We start from the raw sequence: 21383 nt of genomic DNA, 5'->3' as shown, positions 1-21383 counted from the left end.
GGCAAACAAATACAAATTATATATATTTTTTTGTTTGTTTACAAGAAAAACTAACAAAACTAAATTCTTGACAGCTTCAGCATGTCAGTTCTCAATATTTTCGAAATCTAAGTCAACAAAGAACAGAGAATGTGTTCAAAACTGAAATAAATAAATTATCACATCAAATTCATATTTAGTAGTCCTGCCATTAGCACGCAGTAGAGTTCTAATCATGGCTGGATGTTCCCCACCAGCCTTTCACAAGTTGAGGGGTAATCTTGTCCCAGTGTTCTTGAGTTACTGCTTTTAAATCTTCTAATTCTTTAGTTTACACTTTGAAACAGACCTTTTGATAATCCACCACAGATCTTCAATGGCTCTAATGTCCGGGGATTGAGCTGGTCACACTAAGACCTGGATACTGTGCTGCTGCAGCCAAGTTCTACTGGTCCTGGATGTGTTCAAGGAGCATTATCTTGATGAAACATCCAGTTTGACTTTGACGGAACAGTGCACGTGCAGAAGGGAGCATGTGGGTTTGGAGAATGGTACAATACTTGGCAGAGTTCAATGTGCCATCACAGATAATGAGATGACCAACACCAGCAGCACTCATGCATCTCCAAAACATGATACTGCCTCCACCATGCTTGACAGTAGGTACTGCACATGCTGGAGATAATGCTTTGCTTGACCGTCTGCGTACCCTTACATTAAGCTGGAAGGAAATAAAGATGGAAACTGGACTCATCTGACCACAGAATCTTCTTCCACTTCCTGGCTGTCCAGTTCACTGGGCTATCCTCTGTGTCCCATTTACCAGGGGTTTCTTGACAGCCTTGTAGGACCTGAAGCCATTATCTAAAAGTCAGCCACGTACAGTGCCGGTGGAACACTGAACACCAGTTTGGTTTGACCACAGCTGCTGAAACTCCTGTGATGTCATTCAGTGGTTTTTCCTGCAGATGCAGATCAGGATGCAGTCATTTCTAGCTGAAGAAACCTTTAGTTCCTGGCTATCTGGTGGCAGCTGGCTGGGAATTTGTATCTTCTGGCGTGTTTCATGCATTAGGTTTTAGCTATTTTTGTCTCTGACGAACTTTCAAATGTGCTGGTTTTATGTAGACACAAAGCACAGCAACAAAAATTGTGTCTTTTAATAAAAAGCACAACTTTAATTAGTGGATCACTGGTTTTAAAATGACCCAGTATTCAAAATTTGTTATTTATTTTTAAGGAACCAATGAATTTTAAGTTTTTAATGGCTTTTTTAGGATTTGTTTAGTATTTTGACTGCGATTGTACTAAAAGAAATTACACTTGAAGACCTTAGAGTGATTCTTAATGCAATATTTTACAAATGCATGGGATGTCTAAAAACTTTTTTCCACCACTGGATGTTGGCAATTCACAGTTAATAGATTTTAAAAGCAGGAAATTACCATAATTTACAGGCAGCAGTTACGGTGAATTAATGTTGATTATAGTGGCAACACTATAATGGCCACAGTATGAACAGTAAACCTCATATTCTCCTGCCATACTTAAATCTAATATTCAATAATTAACAATTAAAGTGAACTACAATTTTTACAATTGTTATGGCATATAGAGAAAATTACAAGTAATTCTGTGCATTTTTGTGCACTACCAATAGTTTGTTTCTAAATATGTTGACCTGTGTTAGACCACCTGTATGCTGGAGAATTTCTCTGAAACATGTATTTCTCTAATCTATTTCAAATCACAGGCTGGGTTAGTTATCTGCTGTGTCTGAGTGATTTGGCATTTTTGTACAGGTGACATCCTCGGACAGGCCCTGCAGCACCTAGATGGTCTTCTGAGGATGCCTTATGGATGTGGAGAGCAGAACATGGTGCTCCTGGCCCCCAATATCTACATCCTTCAGTACCTAGAAAACACAAAGCAGCTGACTCCAGCCATCAGAGAGAAGGCTTCCAACTTCATGATCAGTGGTCAGTGGGACAGTTAAGGCATTCAGGACAGTCAAATCTACTTGTTGAATGTCATTCCTCCTCGCTTTCCAATCATATCTTTTTGCTTTTCTTTTGTCAGCCAATGGCACCAAATTGCCACCAGTTTTTCTTTACATCCACAGACAACATAAACAAATCAGCTCAGAACCTAAAAATACAAAAATTCTGTAATCTGACAATGTGTGTCAGTAATGTCCTAATTAGAGTGTTTCTCTTGTCACACAGGCTACCAGAGACAGCTAAACTACAAACATCATGATGGTGCATACAGCACATTTGGTGCAGGAACAAGAAACACTTGGTGAGAAAACTGCTGATCAGTCATCCACATACATTATACACACACAGACACGCACACACAGAGACACGCGATGTTCCATTTCATGCTTACATAGTACCTCAGAAACGAGTCTTTATACTTTATAGTAGTCTTAGAGACTGAGCTGAGGTTGTCGCCAATGTTGTTGCACTGCAAATAACTGTATTGCAAAATTACCAAATTCGAGAAAGGTGATTTACAATTTACCAGCCATGAAGATAAATTTAGATCCTTTACTTAAATGAAAGTACTAATATTGCACTGAAAATACTACCCTAGTAAAAAAAAAAAAAAAAAAAAAAAAAAAGTCCTGTGTTCGAATTTTTACCTCAGTTTAAGCATAAAATTATCAGAAATGTATGAGATGCATCATATTGATACTGCACTGGACAGCACATATGGTACGGGATATCACATCACACATGGTCTGACTAAGGACAAGTGTATTTACTCCTACAAGACAAATGATCTGTGATGACACAAGTGAGTCCTGTACATATAAATTCCCGTCATCACAGTTATCCCTCAGTTCAGTAGCCGCTCTTCACTGAGCCCACAGAGCACTGATTTCAAGTTTCTTCTTAAAAATCAGGAGCTTTGTGTCTCAGTATCAGCACCAGGCCAGGAAGAAGTCTTTAGTTCACTCTGTCCTCAGGGGTGCAGCTTCTCACAGCCACACCACACGACCGTCTCCTCTCTGAGTCGAGAGACCCGGCTTAGTCTGAGAGGTTCCCAGTCAAAGTCCGTGCTACTAGCTGAGTAGACCATCAGGAATATATTGATGGGTTAGCTCAAGCCTGAGCCCTCCGGGGGAGCTGCCTGGCCTCAGTTTGGTCTGGAAGCCCACCATAATGATGACATGCTGGACATTTGTTTATCGGAGAACAAGGCCTTTTCATTGAGACAAATAGCTGCCGCTACTGTACCAACTCACCGCAATGATAAATCCTTCTTCTTCCTTCTGTACAAAGCAGCCAAGACACTAGAGATGGAGTGGTTGTCCTGTTCAACTGAGAAACCATCCCAATTAGCAGGATTCTTTCTTCCCTCTGAACCAGCAACGGTGAAAAACAGCCTGCCTGTCACGAAACGGAGCTGGTTGGACCCGAGCAGAGAGCCACGCTTCCTCGACCAGAGAATGATTTAGAATGCTTTATTGTATGGGGTGGATTATGGCCAGGATGGAGAAACCAGAGTGCATGAGCAGGGGGTTCCAGGCAGGAGTGGGGGTTCCAGGCAAGGAAGAACCGGTGACAACTGGCTGGGGGAGAGCCGGAGGGGAAGGATGACAGCGGGGATCCCGGACAGCTGGCTGTGTGGAGGCAGGAAAAAACAACGTCAAAAACAAGGCAGGAACTCAAAACAGAAAATGCAAAAGGCTAGAGAGCGAACTAACTGCGTGGTTTAGGTTCAACACTCTGGCAGGGAGTGGAAGGCTGAGCCGGTACTTATTGAAGAGGTGAGTCGTTAGTGAGATGATCGTCAGCTGTCCGGGAGCCGTGGAGGTAGTTGATTGCCTGAGTGGAGTCAGCTGAGAAGCTAGACTCCACTCAGGCACCGAGCTGTGGGAGGAGAGACAGGGCAGAGAAGCAGATGGGAGACAACCAGACAGGCAGACAGGGTAGAGAAGCAGATGGGAGACAACTAGACAGACAGACAGACAGACAGGGTAGAGGCACGGAACTGTGACACTGCCCGTGTACCCAGATTTTGTCTCGGAATTAACCTTGACATCGTGAAAACCATTGTCCACCCGCGTCACAGTGCCTGCCTATGGACAGTATTTGCATTTAAATGGTGCTGAAAAAGCTGGCCTGGATTCTTGTCTGGTTTGGTTGCACAACCATAGTGTGGTCGACTGTACAACTCTAAGGCAGACACAGCCGTTCGATGAGTTCCATCACCATGCTGCAAACATACCCAACAGTCCACTGGCACCCTCCTTGATGACATCAGAGTCACAACAGATTTCTCTCTCAGTGTAGCCACACTCTCCCTCAGCAGAGGAATGGCTTCCACAATTGGGGCAGAGAACACCTGTGGTGGACTCTGTCTGATGTCCTGGACTATGGTGTTTACCTCCTCATTTCCTCTTGGTGGTAGACACAGTACTAATGAACAAGGCCACTGCGGTATTGAAGGAGGAAATACGGTCTCCTCTACAAGACAGCAATGGGAGGGGCCCTGCCTCGGAGGTGAACAAAGGTTGGTGTGACTGTTATTTAGTTGGTCCTCAGAAAAGGGGGTAGACTCCATCGTATTTTGGACTTGAGAGTGTTGACTAGATATCTATGAATTTACAAGTTCAAAATGTTAACATTCAGACAACTTCAGACCGTGGTCAATCCTGGGGATTGGTTTACAACCAAAGATCTAAAATCTTTCATGTAGCGGTACAACCCAAACAAAAACTGTTTCCAAGGTTTGCATGTCAAGGTATGGCTTACAGATACCTAGTACTGATGTTCAGTCTGTCACTCTCCCCCTACACCTTCACCAGATGTTTCAAGGTAGTGTTTTTTCCTCTGCAGGAGAAAAGCATTTGCATTTTAGCTCATCTGAACAACTGGGCCCGAATAGCCAGCTCCAGACAGCAGACAGAGACACAGCGGTTATTAGCTATGTCACACATTTAAGCATTGGGTTTTTCAGTTAATTTCCAGAAAAGCCCACTAACCCCTAATCAGCATTTTGTTTTGTTTTTTTATTGGAAATATAGTTTGCATGTTCTCCCTGTGCATGCGTGGGTTTTCTCCGGGTACTCCGGCTTCCTCCCACAGTCCAAATACATGCTGAGGTTAATTGGTTACTCTAAATTGCCCGTAGGTGTGAATGTGAGTGTGATTTTTTGTCTGTATATGTAGCCCTGCGACAGACTGGCGACCTGTCCAGGGTGTCCCCTGCCTTCACCCGAGCCAGCTGGGATAGGCTCCAGCACCCCCCGCGACCCTAGTGATGATAAAGCGGTGTATAGAGAATGGATGGATGGATGATTGGAAATATTGTCTGTAGTAGGTTAAGTACATCTGGTTAAGCACAGAGTGTCGGTATTTTACCACTGCTTCGCTCACCTTCGGTCGGGACAACCCACAGATACCTTCCTGAAGGGTTGGGATGGTATGACAGTCAACCACCTGGAACTGCTAGCAGTTTTTGCTGAGTTCTGACAGGCAAGCATGTTCTGATCAGAACAGACAATACAATGGTGGTATTTTACATGAAAAGGCAGGGAGGAACATGTTCACATCCCCTGCTAATACTGTTTCACTCTCTGTTGCAGTGTTCATTTCCTGTCCATCAGAGCCACCCATGTACCTGGTCACCTGATCCAGGGTGTAGTCCTTCTCTCCAGAGGGGTACCTCTAGTGAGGGAATGGATTGAGGTGGCGGCTCAGATATGGGAACAGTTCGACAGGGCAGAAGTGAATCTTTTTCCATCCAGAACAAACACACACTGCCCTCTGTATTACACCAGCTCACTCATTACCCAACATGCTCCTGTATGCATTTCACCATCGTGGAAATGATACTGGAGTGGGTGTGTAAGCAGGACCTTACCATGATACTAGTGGCCCCTCAGTGGCCAGTACAGTCATGGTACACAGAGATAATCTGCTGATGATGATGCCCTGTGTCACAGGGGTCAAAGAATCCAGGCAGAGACACCGACAGCAGGCAGACAGATGGAGGAGTCAAAAAGATTTATTTTATTCCAAAACCAAAATCCATTCAAAAGAGCAAACTACAGAACTAAACTAAACAAATTGGGAAACTCACAGAATGTAAAACCAAGCTTCGAGACAATGAACCAAATCTAATACAAAAGATAAATGGATCCAAAAACCCTTAAAAAAACACTCAACAAAGCTCCAAGGTTTATTCTACAAAAACTAAAGCAGTAATAACTACTCAAGACAACAAGATTGATCATGACAACGGAAACTAAACTAATGGGGAGCAAGTAGGCTCGGGGAATCCGGGAGCTGGCGGGAGACAAAACAGGTTAACAGCAGGCCGGAGACAGAGATGGGACGGGCAGGAATGCAGGGGAAAACAGAGTCCATCTGGGGCTATGGCAGTCCATGGTCTGATGGAGAGTGAATGAAAGAGCCGAGCTTATGTTGCAGGAGGTGATTACTGACAGGTGAACTGAGTGAACTGATTACTGTAGCTGACTATCATCACTGCAATCAGCAGACTGCAGGCAGCTTGGAAGATGCAGGGGAACAGAGAGAAAGAAGGGAAAAAGAGAGACAGAAGGATAGACAGGTAAAGAGACAGATGCAGAGACAGAGAGAATGAGGGAGAAAAAGAGAGACGGAAGGAGAAGGACAGGATGGAGGAAGGATCATGACACCCTGGCAACTCCTTGTCTGCAGAACTGCACCCAGAACTGTGGTGTCTGCTTGCCTACCCATTGAAGGATAAAAATGTATTTGCTAAAGGTTTCCCCCCAAAGTGGTGGCAATGATTCAGAGTACACAAGCAAGTTTGACGAGAGTCCTGTACACGTAGAAATGGTGGATATTTGTGCAGTGGTGCCAGAAACGAAATGTTCTCCCATTTCAATGCACTATTGTGGACACTTTGAGATTTCCTCAAGAGCTGCTAGATAAAAGTCTCTCCTTCTCTACTATTAAAATTTATTTCACAGCGATATCGGCCTGCCGTGTTGGGTTTGATGGTGTGACACCAGACATTCATCCTATTACCGCGCGCTTTATAAAAGGGGTCAACAGACTGACTTCCCGGCATCCCCTCATTGGATTTGTCCTTGGTGCCCTGCTTGCACTTATGGGTGAGCTTGTCTTCTGAGGGAAGCGCATGCTGTGGTTAAGAGTATGGATAAATGATCTGACTCATCTATGTGTGGAAGTTGTGTTGATTTAAACCCTTTCTTGATGGTAGAACAGGCTTTATGCAGTGTTTTTCCCCTCCAGTGGAACATCTGATTTGTTGCTAAAATTTGGGAAAAGCCCCTTCAGTATTCATGGTTTAAATCCCCAGCTATGATATGAACTGCCTCTGGATATGTGCTCTGTTGAGAGGTTATGGCACTGTGCAAGTATGCTTGCATTAGCAAACCAGTGACATGTAAGCAGCTGTGACTATACCAACAGCAAATTCTTGTGAAAGGTAAACTGTGAAATCCTCCCAAAACATGGGGAAACAGTGGCTGTCTATGATTTTAGCATTAGTGCACCAGCTGTTGTGAAAATAAATACATAGTCCCTCTATTTTGCTTTTACTGGAGTCTTTATCTCTGTCTCACTGAAGTACTGTGCTTCCTGATAGTTCCATGGCACTATCAGAGATGAATGAATGAAGCCAAGTCTCCATTACAAGAGGAATGCAACAGTCCTGTGTGAGTTTGTTAGTGGATATTTGTAGTTTTAATTTGCCCATTTTGTTGGGCATCGATCACCATTTGTCAGAAAGATGCTCGGTAGTGGGACTTTGTATGGTTGTTTCCTTAGCCTTGCAAGTAGACCGGACTGGCATTCTCGCTTCTGCTTTGTGTCTTCACCACCTGCTGCGGCCGATAGCAATCCATGGAGAGCCTGGTGACCTGGCAATGTCTTCTGGTATATTGTGCAAGTGCAAAAATTGACTTGTAACAGCCTGATTACACTGTAGACCTTTGATCAAAAGATCATTTTGGTTGTAGGTAGGATTCGTATGAATAAATATAAAATTGGGCAATAACAAAGAAAAGTTTTGAGCCACTGCGTCTGTGCGCACCACCATCTTGTTTCTTGTTGGGGGTTTTTCTGTTTACAGCCAACATTTGCTGCAGTAAATGTATGTTTATTCCAGTCGTGACAGCTCTACAGTGCATCACTTGAGTGAATGTTTTTGTGCAATACACCAAATAGCTTAACTTACAAACCTGGCGGCTCAGCCCACTCCTGTAATGTTGCCTGGCTGTAGCTTAAATGGCGCAAGGACATCATTCTGTGCAATTCCAACACTTAACAGCATTTACTGTTTTATGAGAAATTAAGACTATATCGGTGTTTAATTGGCAAAACTCTGGCTGATGATGATTATTTTAAAAAGGGCTGTAATCGGCCAATTTAATCGGCCGGCCGATAAATCAGTGGGACCCTACTGCTTACCGTGCCAGTGGTCAGGCCCTAATAAACAGCATGTTGGCCCTCTCGGTAGGAAATTTGAATACAAAAAAATCCCAAGACGGAGCAGTCGACCGACATCCAGTAATATGCACACTCTGTAGGAAGGAGTTTTCTTTTCACCAAAGCACTTACAGCTTAAAATACCACATTAACACGAAGCATGTGTTAGTTTCATAAACACCTTTAGAGCATCTGTTTGCTTCTTTCTTGAGTCTGTTTGTGTATGCAAAATGAAACGTGATTAGTCTAGGTTTAAAATGAATGATATGTAATTGTGATTAATCAAAATTAATCCACAACAACCCTGTGATTAATCTGATTAAAATTCATCATTGTTTGACAGCAGTAATTATAAAACAGTCAAAGAAATTTGGAACAACAGCAACTCAGCCACGAAGTGGCAGGTCACATAAAATCGCAGAGCAGGGTCAGCGGATGCTGAGACACACAGTGCACAGAAATTGCCAACTTTCTGCAGAGTCAATAGCTACAGACCTCCAGATTTTATGTGGACTTCAGATTAGCTCGAGAACAGTGCATAGAGAGCTTTATGGAATGGGTTTCCATGGCCGAGTAGCTGCATCCAAGCCATACATCACAAAGTGACATGTAAAGCATTGAAGGCAGTAGTGGAAGTTGCTTGGTTCTGCCACTACCGGATCAACTGCTCATTTGTGCATGCGCAACCGGATTTGCAATGGCAAGTCTACTTGCACAAACTGCCTGAAATGCATTGCCGGAGATGTTTCAGGGATTTTGAGTCATTCTGCACTGCAGATGCATTAATTGCGTTAAAAATATTTAATCGGATTAATCATGATGATGGATTGATCCGTGTTAACACATTAATTTTGACAGCCCTGGTTATAATACCACTTACAGTTGACAGTTGAATATTTAGTACTGAGAAAATTTCATAAATGGACTTATTGCACAAGTGGCAACCTATCACAGTACCACACTTGAATTCACTGAGCTCCTGAGAGTGACTCATTCTTTCTCAAATGTTTGTAGAAGCAGTCTGCATGCCTAGGTGCTAGATTTTATATGCTTGTGACCATGGAAGTTATTGGAACACCTGAATTCAATTATTTGAACTACACTTTTGTCAGCATCGTGTAAGTCTGCACACATCTTTGTAACTTTATGTGTTTTCTTAGGCTGACTGCTTTTGTGTTGAGATCTTTTGCCAAAGCAAAATCATTCATCTACATCGATCCCACAACCATTGAACAGACCAGGAAGTGGCTGGAATCGAAGCAACAAGAAAATGGTTGTTTTGAAATGTCAGGAAAACTTTTCAACAACAGAATGAAGGTAAGATGATGGTCCCTGTCGAGTTTGTACAGAACAGAAAGGGTGATTTTCACAGAGGAACATCTTGCTGTAGAAGAACCTGAATAAGCTCCCCTTTATTCATGGATCTATAGCAAATAACACCTGTCTGGATCACATTTGCAACAAGCAGGCAGTGATTTTCAGTATGAGCTGATTCCCTCTCAAGGTGTGTAGATAGATGTTCAGTCCTCCAGGTCATCATGGTGATCCTAAGTGCTTAAGTCGAAGGTAACTGTACTTTATTTAGGTTCTTGAAGACATTTTACCTCCCATCCAAGATGGTTCCTCGGTTCTAACCAATGTATTTACAGATGGACAGACCATCTGTGATGTCACCCATAGGATTTCTGAGCTGTTTTTAGCTCAGTGTGGTGATAACAGGTGACTCTTCATAACTCCTGGCTAATTCAAACATCAGCAACTATGTGGAGTGTGAGTGGACCTGAGGTGTTCCATAGAAATGTCTGTGGACTATGGACTGTCCAATGACTGCACCCCTTTATTGTACATATTTTTGAGAATTATTACAAAGTAAATGGCTGAGTTCTGGACAGTGAAGCCTTTGTACTGATGTGAAAAATGGGAAAAATTAAGCGAACAAGACCAGAAGACTTTTTGAACCCAACTGTAAAATGTTTATACTGGTGTGAAATTGAACATTTTAATTTTGGGGTGTATGGGGATTGACTCACTTTTGGAGTAAACCTCCCCAAGTGGACATTTAGGAAAATGCAGAAAATTCAAGCTTGTAATGACCTGAGACCCAATAAACATCCAGTTGCCTTCTACTGAAGCAGTCAAGTTAGATTTTGCACGTTTCACCTCTGTCAACATGACTTCTGTCTGAACATGCAACAGCTCTGTAGGACTCACAAAGTTATTGCAAGTCTCCATCATCTGTGACACAACTACCGGTCTGCAATATGCAATAAACAGTGTTCAAAATGACTTTTGGGATAATGTCCTTGAAATTGGCAAATACATTGATGACAAAGTCTGTACCATGTTCTCTGTACAGGGCAGTGTGTCTGATGAGGTGACTCTCAGTGCGTACATCACTGCTGCCTTCTTGGAAACGAATGTGTCTGCAAAGGTCAGTAGTCTAGAGGTAAAGGTCATCTGTTGGAAAACAACACAGAATACATACATTTTTCAATCATTTATTTAACAAAAACATCAGTCAATGTAGTATTTGTATTTCATTGGGAGGAGTTAGTATACCTTTACCCTCAACAGCTGGTATTGCCCCCTTTAACATAACGTTGTACAACTGTCCGCTGCAGGCTCATTGACATTTTTGACACCTCTCAGACAAAATCCCTTCAGTTCCAAGATGCTTGAGAGTTTTCTGACTAGTTTCAAATGTCCTCGCAACAATCCAGTGAAGTGTTTTATTTTGTACTGGTCCATTTCATAACTTATTTCTTCTACAAGCTGCCCAGTCCCTGGTTAGTGTAGTGCTGTCACCATCATCCATTGGAGCTCTTTGCCTAAAGTTTCCTGGAATATCAGATTTAGTTACCATAGTAATCAAACACAAAGTAAACACTTTAATTTACCACTTATCTGCCCTAAAAGGTTGATATGTTTCCTTTTAATCTGTTGAAGAATCCTGTGGTGGAGAAGAGCCTGTCGTGCCTCAAGGAGTCCATCAGTAATTTGAGCAACACCTACACCACAGCTCTGATGGCGTATGTCTTCACCCTGGCAGGAGACATGGAGACCCGTGGTCTCCTTCTGGCTCACCTTGACAAAGTTGCAATCAAACAAGGTAAATTATCCTCATGCAGGAAATCTTTCAGGCTTTGTTACTGTGACTGTCACTTACTCTGTGTGTGTTTGTGGATGTTTGCTTTTAGGGGGTTTCTTGCATTGGTCTCAGAGAGCAGCAGAAACATCAGCCTCTCTGTCTGTGGAGATCAGCTCCTATGTGCTGATGGCCACACTCAGCGCCTCCCCGACTAATGAAGATCTGGGCTACGCCTCGGGCATCGTGAGGTGGTTGACGACGCAGCAGAACTATTATGGAGGCTTCTCCTCCACACAGGTACTGCACAGCTTGAATGGCCAAAAGCAGGACTTTGATGTGGACAGAGTCTGAGACAAACATTATGAAAACCATGTTTATTTACCTGTCAGAGACCAGCTGAGACCCTGAATGGAAGCTTTGCTGGTCCGGCTTGTGAAAACCAATTATCTCCAAAATGCCAACTTTTCTTGAGAAACTTCCTTGTTTAATGTAGCTTTCAACTGATTTAGTGAACTTTTACACATTTTACATCATGAAATGGTTTGATTTGTTTCAGCCTAGAAACTAATTCTCCCATCCTTCCATTAATCAGAAAATGTATTGGTTTGACAGAACAACAGAGTTACTCATATCTTTTCTACTTGATGTATCCAGGACAACAGAAGTGTTACAGACCATCTACAAGTACAAATCAGAGGACCTTAACCCTCCTAATATTTGTACTACTTAGGTTCATTTGTAATGTCAGTCACATATTTATTTGTGTTTTTTACTGGTGCAGGGAAAATATTTGTTCCTCTGGGTTTCAGTTGACCCTACCCTGGAAAACACTTTAGTACAGCGGCTGTTTTAAATGTGTTAAACCAGCAGACAAGAGGCTGGAGCAGGGATCCTGACACATATGCAATGTTTACATTTATATGAACTTACAGTATTAATAACAGCTGCTGTTTTGTGTCTGTGTGTTGTAGGACACGGTGGTGGCTCTTCAGGCTCTGGCTCTCTACGCCACTCTGGTGTTCAGTCCTCATGGTTCAAGCGCAGTGAAAGTCCAGTCTCCCAGTGAACAGCTGATGTTTAATGTGACTCAGGACAACAGACTGCTCCACCAGGAGAGTGTCCTACAGGACATGACAGGAAATTTCAACCTGGAGGTGCAGGGCACTGCATGTGTTTCAGTGCAGGTCAGTGAACAGTCGACTCACGTAGCCAAACCAATCGCCGCAGCACTGGGTCAGTGCTGGAGAATGGTCTGACTGAACCTCAATTGTTCTGCTCTGGCTAGTTTGTGTTTCTGTAAGCCAATCACATTCATGTCAGGTGGTGCCAAGTCCAGGATGCAGCAAAGGGTCCCCTGCAAAATGCTGTTGTTATGGTGGAACATTTGCATACAGGAAGTGGTGTCATTAAAATGGTAAATTCACTGAAAGAACTCAGCAGGCCAACCTTACAGCATTTTAATTCATTAATGAATGGCTTTTAGATCTTTCTGCACATTCTAAACATATCCACATGTTGTATCGACACTCTAAAATGTGACTCAAGCAACTATTTTCACTCCTTAATTAAATGTCTGGATCCAAGATCAATATTCTAATGTATTAAATTAGATCAAGCTTTTAAATTGCTAACATTATTTGGTGGATTCTGTTGACCTACAGATGTTGGTCATTCCACCAGTTTAATGTTGTGTGCAATTTCAAGGGCTGGCCCGAATAGCAGTTTTTGGGCTCCGGATATTCGGGCCCTATTAATGACGAATATCCGAATATTCGGTCCGCTCTGTAACGTCCAACAGGTGGAGGGGGGCGGCAGCAGGGAGGCGAATATTAGTAACATCTGACGTGGGGACACATTGGGCAAATACCGTTCATGCGACATCATCGGGGGTGGGGACAAATATTCAGATCTCAAAATTAATATCAGTATACCACCGTCAAGACCGAATATTCGGATATTCGGGTCCAGCCCTAGTAATTTCACATTAGTTATTTTTACATTTAGGTTGTTTCTTTTTACCCAGAATATTTTTTCAGCGTACAAGTGACTTTTCCTGTTTTTTTTTCAAAATAAAAGCCCTGACTGCTATTTTTGTTTCTGCTAGCACCAGACAAAGATACACTGACTAAATATTGAAGCTGAAGAATCCCCACTGAAATCTACACTTATGCTTCTCCAGTAGCGGCTGGTGGTGAAATTTGTTGGGTGGGCTAACAAATGCATAATACCGATTAAATGGTTAACACAGCTGCAAAAGCAACATCACCTATGATACACACAGTTAGATCAATTACAGGTACATTATACTTTTTTAGTGTTCTACATCAACACTCTCTCTCACTCTCTCACTCACACACACACACACACACACACACACACACACACACACACACCACTATAAAACATGTTCCAATTGCAACGACTGCCCACAGATAGCCTGCTGCAACTCTCTTATTACAACTGTTTGGCGACATGTAGTGCAAAACATGTCTTCAGTACAACAGATGACCTCAGCAAAAACAAAGTGTCACAGTCCTTTAACAGGTCAACATGGGCCTACCTTATTTGAAAAGAAGCTCACATCGACGGCCGATGTGATCCCACTCTCTTAACTTCCAGCTTTTCCTCCAAAGACATTGAGGAAAATGGACATGAAAGCAAATAATCCACCTCGTTCGTGCTAACGCCCGCCATAGCTTAACCTTTTCTCCCTCCTTCCCAACTCTGGCACAAATAGCAGCACCGCTGCGTCAGCTCGCTGCTATTGGTCAAAGTCAAGGCCTGTGGGCTGACTGAAGTTAGCCCAAATGATCAGTAAATCATGGGGGCGGGACATGACACCTGTCAATCACTTACAAGAATGAAATGAATGAAAGCAAACTGTATCTGCTGGGGCTGTAAAAAAATAAGCCCATTTAGAGATATTCTATGTTTTTCTTTTGACTGATTGGTGCTGTAGCTACCTTTGTTTTCACCTAAACTTAAAACAATCTGTTGTAGGTTATTTAAAAAATAATTTTCTCATCTTTTTTGTGTTGGCCAAGGAGGGCTTAGCCCTATTAGCCCATTTATACCAGCAATCCCTGTGCTTCTCTGCTTGATGCTTTTGTTGATTGCTCATGAATCTCAAACCTTTCTTGGTTTCCTACCTCCCAGATTTCTTTTCTCTACAATGTCCCACCTCCTCCTCAGTCCAGTGATTTCAGTGTGGAGGCTACCACAGAGGTCAACTCCACTGGGGTCAGACCCAAGTTGATTCTGAAGCTCAAGGTCCAGTAAGTAGTCAAGAAGCAGGATGCAGATGAGATGGAGGAATTTAGTATCCACCAGTGAGCACCAGTAGGTCGATTAAAAAGCCTCTTTTCATACAGTTCATCAGGTAACATCACATTCTTGTGGTTCCATTACAGATACAATGGAAAGGAAAGCAGTACAAACATGGTGATCCTGGATATCCAAGTACTCTCTGGATTTGTCCCAGAATCAGAGTCTTTGAGGAAGGTGAGTTCTTACAATGACTTTCACCTAAATAAACGTGTGTGAGAATGTGACAGTCATGTTGACAGTGATGATGAGAATAAGAATATCATCTCCTCACAGCTCAAAGGTGCCGTACTGGTGGACCATGTTGAACAAAAGGATGGTGGCGTTCAGGTGTACATTAGAGAGGTGGGAGAAATCCACAGTGTAGAAATCTACATGATGGTCTTTGAATTTGGTGCTGATTGTGTTGTCTGTTTTTTCTATTCTCTTCAGTTACCACAGAACACAACCATCTTCTACACCTTGGAGCTCATAGAGGACATTCCGGGGCAGAACCTGAAGCCTGCTGTGGTCAAGATCTATGACTACTACGAGCCAAGTAAAACCAACATTCCTAAACCACATTTTAAACGTTTTGGATAGTAATTTTTTTTACTAATGCTTTTCTTTTCCTCAGGTGACCATGCTGAGATAGAATATACCTATCATTAAAAGGTAACAAACTGAAATCACATCACAACATTTCTTTGAAAAATTGTAAAAAATGCTCTCTTTTTTTAATGTTAAATCATGTCTTCAGTTCACACTGAGAGATCTGTCTAAATACCTCTACACACTGTGCAATTTTCAGCCATCCCAAATGAAAGATAACATTCATGAGAGAATCATGGCTATATCTTTGGTCTTGGCTCTAAATTGGTGGTCCTACATTGCACCGAAACAGGTTCAAAGCCACTGTCATGGTCTTGTGACCAAAGACTAGCTGTGATAAAATTCTTTGTGGTGATCGTCTCACAGTGTGACCGCTGCTGCGACCTGCACCGACTAACTAACCACTAGGTATATATAAATATATATATATGTATATATATATATATATATATATATATATATATACACTGCTCAAAAAAATTAAAGGAACACTTTTTAATCTAAGTATTGCATCAAATCAGTGAAACATGTGGGACACTGATCTGGTCAAGTAAGTAACTGAGGGGCTTTTTAGTCAGTTTCACCTGCTTTGGTGTTCATAAAATTAACAACAGATGCACTAGAGGGGTAACAATGAGACAACCCCCAAAACAGGAATGAGTTTACAGGTGAAGGCCACTGACATTTTTTTCCTTCCTAATTTTTTCTGACTGTTTTTCACTAGTTTTGCATTTGGCTAGAGTAAGTGTCACGTCTGGTAGCATGAGGTGATACCTGGACCCTACAGAGGTTCCACAGACAGTCCAACTCCTCCAGGACGGCACATCAATGCATTCCATTGCCAGAAGGTTTGCTGTGTCTCCCAGCACATTCTAAGGCGCATGGAGCTTGACAGGGCTGTCGAAGGTCCTCAACCGATCAGCAGGACAGGTATCTGCTCCTTTGTGCAAGGAGGAACAGGATGAGCACTGCAATAGCTCTACAAAATGACCTCCAGCAGACCACTGGTGTGAATGTCTCTGATCAAACAATCAGAAAGAGATGTAATGAGAGTGGTCTGAGGGCCCAGTGTCCTCTAGTACCCGCTGTGCTCGCTGACTGGCACTGTGGAGCTGGGCTGGCATTTGCCATAGAACACAGGAATTTGCAAGTCCACCACTGGTGCCCTGTGCTTTTCACAGATGAGAGCAGGTTCACCCTGAGGGCATGTGACAGGCATGAAAGGGTCTGGAGAAGCCGTGGAGAACGTTATGCTGCCTGTAACATTGTTCAGTGTGACCGGTTTGGTGGTGGGTCAGTGATGGTGTGGGGAGGCATATCCATGGAGGGACGCACAGACCTCTACAGGCTGGACAATGGCACTCTGACTGCCATTAGGTATCAGGATGAAATCCTTTGACCCATTGTCAGACCCTACATTGGTGCAGTGGTCCTGGATTCCTTCTGGTGCATGACAATGCCCAGTCTTATGTGGTAAGAGAACTCATGCAGTTCCTGGAGGACGAAGGAACTGATGACGTTAGCTGGCCCCCATGCTCACATGACTTGAATCCAATAGAACACCTTTGGAACATTATGTTTTGTTCCATCCAACACCATCAGGTTGCTCCTCAGACTGTCCAGGAGCTCAGCGATGCCCTGGTCTAGTTCTGGGAGGAGATACCCCAGGACACCATCTGTCGTCTCATTCAGAGCTTGTCCTGGCATCGTCAGTCATGCATACAAGCACATGGAGGCCATACAAATTACTGAATACCATTTTGAGTTGCTGCCAAGGAATTTCAGCAAGATGGACCAGCCTGCCACATCAGTTTTTCACTTTGATTTTGGGGTGTCTTGAATTTAGCCATCCTGGGGAGTTGATAATTTTCATTCCCATCAAACAGTGTGGCACTTTTCATTCCTAACACATTATCCAGTCCATATCAATGCTAATATCCAGTTCGTTTTTTTCCCCGTAGTGAAATATGATGTATTTTCAAAGTGTTCCTTTAATTTTTTGAGCAGTGTATATATATATATATATATATATATATGTGTGTGTGTGTATATATATATATTAGGGCTGCGACTTTAACGTGTTAATTTCGATTAATTACTTACAGAAAAAATAACTCATTAAAAATAACAACGCACTTAATTGCACCCTCGTCAGTTTCGTCATTTCTGGCACACCAGTAACACCGATGAACACTCCAGCCCAGTAGGTGGCGGTAATGAACCTAAAGTCTGTTTGGAGCCGTGAAGAAGAAGCACAGGAAGCACAGGCACTGGTGAACCGTGAAGGAAGACGAGATTGAGTTTGTTGGGCAGAAAGTTTTCCTGTAAAAATCTTCCCGATGGCAGCTTTGATAAAAGCGTGGTTGTGTGCAAATTGTACAACAAAGAGTTTTCTGATCACCGCATTACTTCAAGCAGATGGTAAAACATGTTGCTGTTAGCACTAGGGATGGGAATTTCGACTAATTTCCAAACCGACTAGTCGCTAATTTTATTGGCGACTAGTCGGTTCGGAAAACTTGCAATTTAACCCTTTAAGCGCCAAAGTCGCAATATTGCAACAAGCAACATTGCTGAACATAACAAGCCATAGCTTCAAATATACTGCCTCGTGTGCCTCATGTACTGTACACCGGGAGATGGCAGACATCTGGAACTTCAATCTGAGCATCAGTTGTGGGCGTGTTTTCTTTCAAAGTTTTGGAGTTTACAGAGTTTGAAAACCGAGGAGACGAGACTCGCCGTCGGAGCGTATCAGAGCGCAAGACGGCACATTTTAGAGTGAGAAAACTCACCGTACCTAGCCTAGCCGCGCTAGACCCATGTTCTGAAGGCACAAGGGTCTAGGAACGCTCGCTAGGGAGGGAGGCGGGCTAAAAGGTTGTCTTTCAAATCACTCTGCAGCAATTGGGTAGGTATACAACCAATCAGCGCAACGAATAGGCTGACGTAGTTCCTAGAGCACCGGCGAATTGTGGCTAAGTCCCATTAGCTTCCCAACCAGCGGAGCCAACTGGTATATTAAGGATTTGCCATATCCCATCAGCATAAGTCCAAATACGTCTTTCTTCTCAATGAAACACTTCAGTGCCGTCCTTTGTTTATCTTTCAAGTTGAATTTTAGCTTCAAATCTTTAAGGGCTGTGGCCAAAGCCGAGTCAAAAGATTACTGTTTATTGTGCGCCGGTTGTTTCTGTCAGAATCTGTCATCACTTAGTTACGCCCGCCTTCTGACTCTACACTTCATGGTGATTCGTCCGGCCAGTTTTAGGAGAATCCAGCCTCGAGCCTTATGGAGGGTAACTACACCCACCCTGGCAGAGAATTAAATTCGTTGCCGTGGGTTGTCTTGCGCGGCTAAGCTACACCGTACCGAGAGGTCTGGTCAACGCTGACTAAGTACTTTGTCAAGTAATGGCTTACTCATATTCTGAAGAGGAATATTCACCCTCTGATGAAGATGTTCAGTCGTCCACTGAGACAGAAAGTGCCGCTGCGTCTGTGCGTAACGGCAGTGGGTCGGTGTGCCATGACAGTCCACGAGCAGCACATACTGGAGCCCATGCTTTGCTTCGGTGTGGCAGGAAGGGTCGTGGTGGTTGTAGCTGGAGTGGTCAAAACACCGCTAATGATGAGGGGGATAGCGGGGGTTGAAAAAAGAGACAAGCATATGCTACTGGCAGGATCAACCAGGTAGCCCAGACAGGACGAGCGTGCGGCGCACGCCCGAACGTAGAGCTGCATGGCGACGCCTGGTCGGGGACAAGGTGCATGATGCTTAATGCAGCATTTAACCGACTAGTAAAATACTAAACGTTTAATAAATTAGTAGGCGGTTAAATGATTAAACGACTAGTCCTGCTCATCCCTAGTTAGCACCACAGCTAACGTTAGCTACGACAGTCCTGCTAACAGCTATCGGTGTAGCTATCCCATAATAGACCACTTTCCAACACAGTGCTTGAGTTCAGAAAAAGCCTTAAAAATGTTGAATATAATTGCTATAAATGCATTTTGACTTTTCAGTCATCTGTGAATGTAGCAGATAGTTGGAAAGTGCAGATAAATAGAAATGAAACAAACATTTTTGTGGTTTAAATTTTTACTCCGTCGAGGCTCCACCTCCTTGGAGCAGGAATAACTTAAGCAAAAATATCTGTCTTCGAATAACTTAATGATAAATTTAATTTATTATATATATATATATATATATATATATATATATATATATATATATATATATATATATATATGTATGTATGTATATTCCTATAAAAAGAACCATCAAAATTACACCATTTATCAGACCCAAAAATAATGAAAACAGAATGAAGCAACTTTCTGAAACTCCTTGAACTACTAATGCTGTTGTTATGTGCCATACAATGGAAAAAAAACAACAACAAAATCCAGGGTTTAAATCATCAAAATCACTTTTTTCTATATGTCCCATTTTCTTTTCTTTTTTTTACATTCTAAACACGCATATGTCTATTCATTGATTCAACTGTCAACCACAATTTCATTTGAATTGAAAAACTTCACATATTGTAAAGTAAAATACGTAGCGTACAGTGCTGGGCTCTGATTAGCATCAGTCTCCTCTGTCTCCCCTGTGTATAGGGGTATTCAGTATCTGGCCTTATGTGTTTCACACTGATGTCTGATCGCTGCGCATAGTATTATGTATGGATACCGAATCGCATGACCTTAATATGTAGCTACTTCGCGGATTTTTGTCTATCGCAGGAGGGTCTGGAACGCAACTCCCGTGATAGACAAGGGATTCACTGTATGTGGGATTTAAACAAAGAAGACAGCCTAGCAGAGTTGTGGCAGCAGAAGCCTTTTTGACGTGTCCTCCAGCTGGTACCGCAGCTGGACATAAAAAGGACGAAGCATAGAAGAATATAGCGGCAGAATTGCAGCTCCCAGGTTAATAACCTGACATTAGCTGTTAGCAAACACACACAAACACATAATTGTCACGAGTTCGAGGGCTCTGTTCATGCTCCATTTATGCTTCAGTCGTTTATTTTTCATGGATGGACGGTGCATGCTTGTGACGTTTTATTCTTGCACATTCATGTCGACTCACATACATGGTAGGCTGTGATTCAGCTGCGTTTTCATCGTGCAATCTGCACAGAGCAAACTTCACGTCATACCCAAAAATTATTAGATTCATGTCGTACAGTGTAGCAAGCTGTGAACTTAAAGGGTTGTTGAAATCAATGTGTAGAAGCCTTTATATGCATGCATTGCATTTTAAAAATCAATTAATTTTTTTAAAATTGAGTTTAAGCCAAGGACTAATGTCATTCTTGAGTGAGTTATTTATTGTTGCTTTCGGTTCTTTTCTTTTTTTTTGCAGCTTGAGGAGAGATGCGGGATCAGTCCTGAGGTCATCACTGAATCCAGTACGATGTTAAAACCAGCATTTCATTAAAGATCCCATTTCCCTACATTGCATGTCTCATTAACATATACAAACAGTGTAACATAATTGGCTGTTAGTATTCTGTCACAAACCCCACACAGCTGTGTAACTGCTGTTGGTGTTCAACATGAATTTCAAGCATCAAGAAAAGACAAAAAATAAATAAATAAATAAATAAACAAAATGATGTGATCACGGGTCTCTGTTTTTCCACCATTTCATCTGCCAGTACAGCTTTAAAATTTTACAGTAGAGTTTACTTATGTATTTTATCCACCAGCCAGAAACAAAGTTATGCAACTAAACTTGCGCTGTACAGTTTCAGAATGTTTAGAAAAGAAAAATGTGTTACGTTTTTAGATTAGTCAGTTTACAGCATAACATATTAGCAAACAGTCACAGTCAATAGTAGCATGCTCTTTAACTGATAAATCTTCCACAGTCAGATCCATAAATATTTAAACATTGACACAATGTTTGGTTCTGTACACCACCACAATGGATT

The 21383-nt window shown here is 42.4% G+C and overlaps 1 protein-coding gene across 1 annotated transcript in view; it reads left to right on the top strand.

Moving 5' to 3' along the window:
* Positions 1-21070, top strand: part of LOC110966686 (alpha-2-macroglobulin-like) — a 50803-nt gene extending 29733 nt beyond the window's left edge. The window contains exons 24-36 of the mRNA XM_051958131.1: positions 1782-1958; positions 2205-2280; positions 9596-9752; positions 10792-10866; positions 11382-11544; positions 11633-11820; positions 12495-12707; positions 14680-14798; positions 14934-15024; positions 15124-15192; positions 15280-15385; positions 15464-15501; positions 20813-21070. Coding sequence (XP_051814091.1) covers positions 1782-1958; positions 2205-2280; positions 9596-9752; positions 10792-10866; positions 11382-11544; positions 11633-11820; positions 12495-12707; positions 14680-14798; positions 14934-15024; positions 15124-15192; positions 15280-15385; positions 15464-15498 — 1469 coding nt within the window. The 3' untranslated portion in view covers positions 15499-15501; positions 20813-21070. The remainder of the gene's footprint in view (positions 1-1781; positions 1959-2204; positions 2281-9595; positions 9753-10791; positions 10867-11381; positions 11545-11632; positions 11821-12494; positions 12708-14679; positions 14799-14933; positions 15025-15123; positions 15193-15279; positions 15386-15463; positions 15502-20812) is intronic.
* The last annotated feature ends 313 nt before the right edge of the window (positions 21071-21383 follow it).

The sequence above is a fragment of the Acanthochromis polyacanthus genome, chromosome 13, assembly GCF_021347895.1.
Source record: "Acanthochromis polyacanthus isolate Apoly-LR-REF ecotype Palm Island chromosome 13, KAUST_Apoly_ChrSc, whole genome shotgun sequence".
In the NCBI taxonomy this organism is placed as follows: Eukaryota; Metazoa; Chordata; class Actinopteri; family Pomacentridae; genus Acanthochromis; species Acanthochromis polyacanthus.
This window is presented reverse-complemented; position numbering and strand designations above follow the sequence as displayed.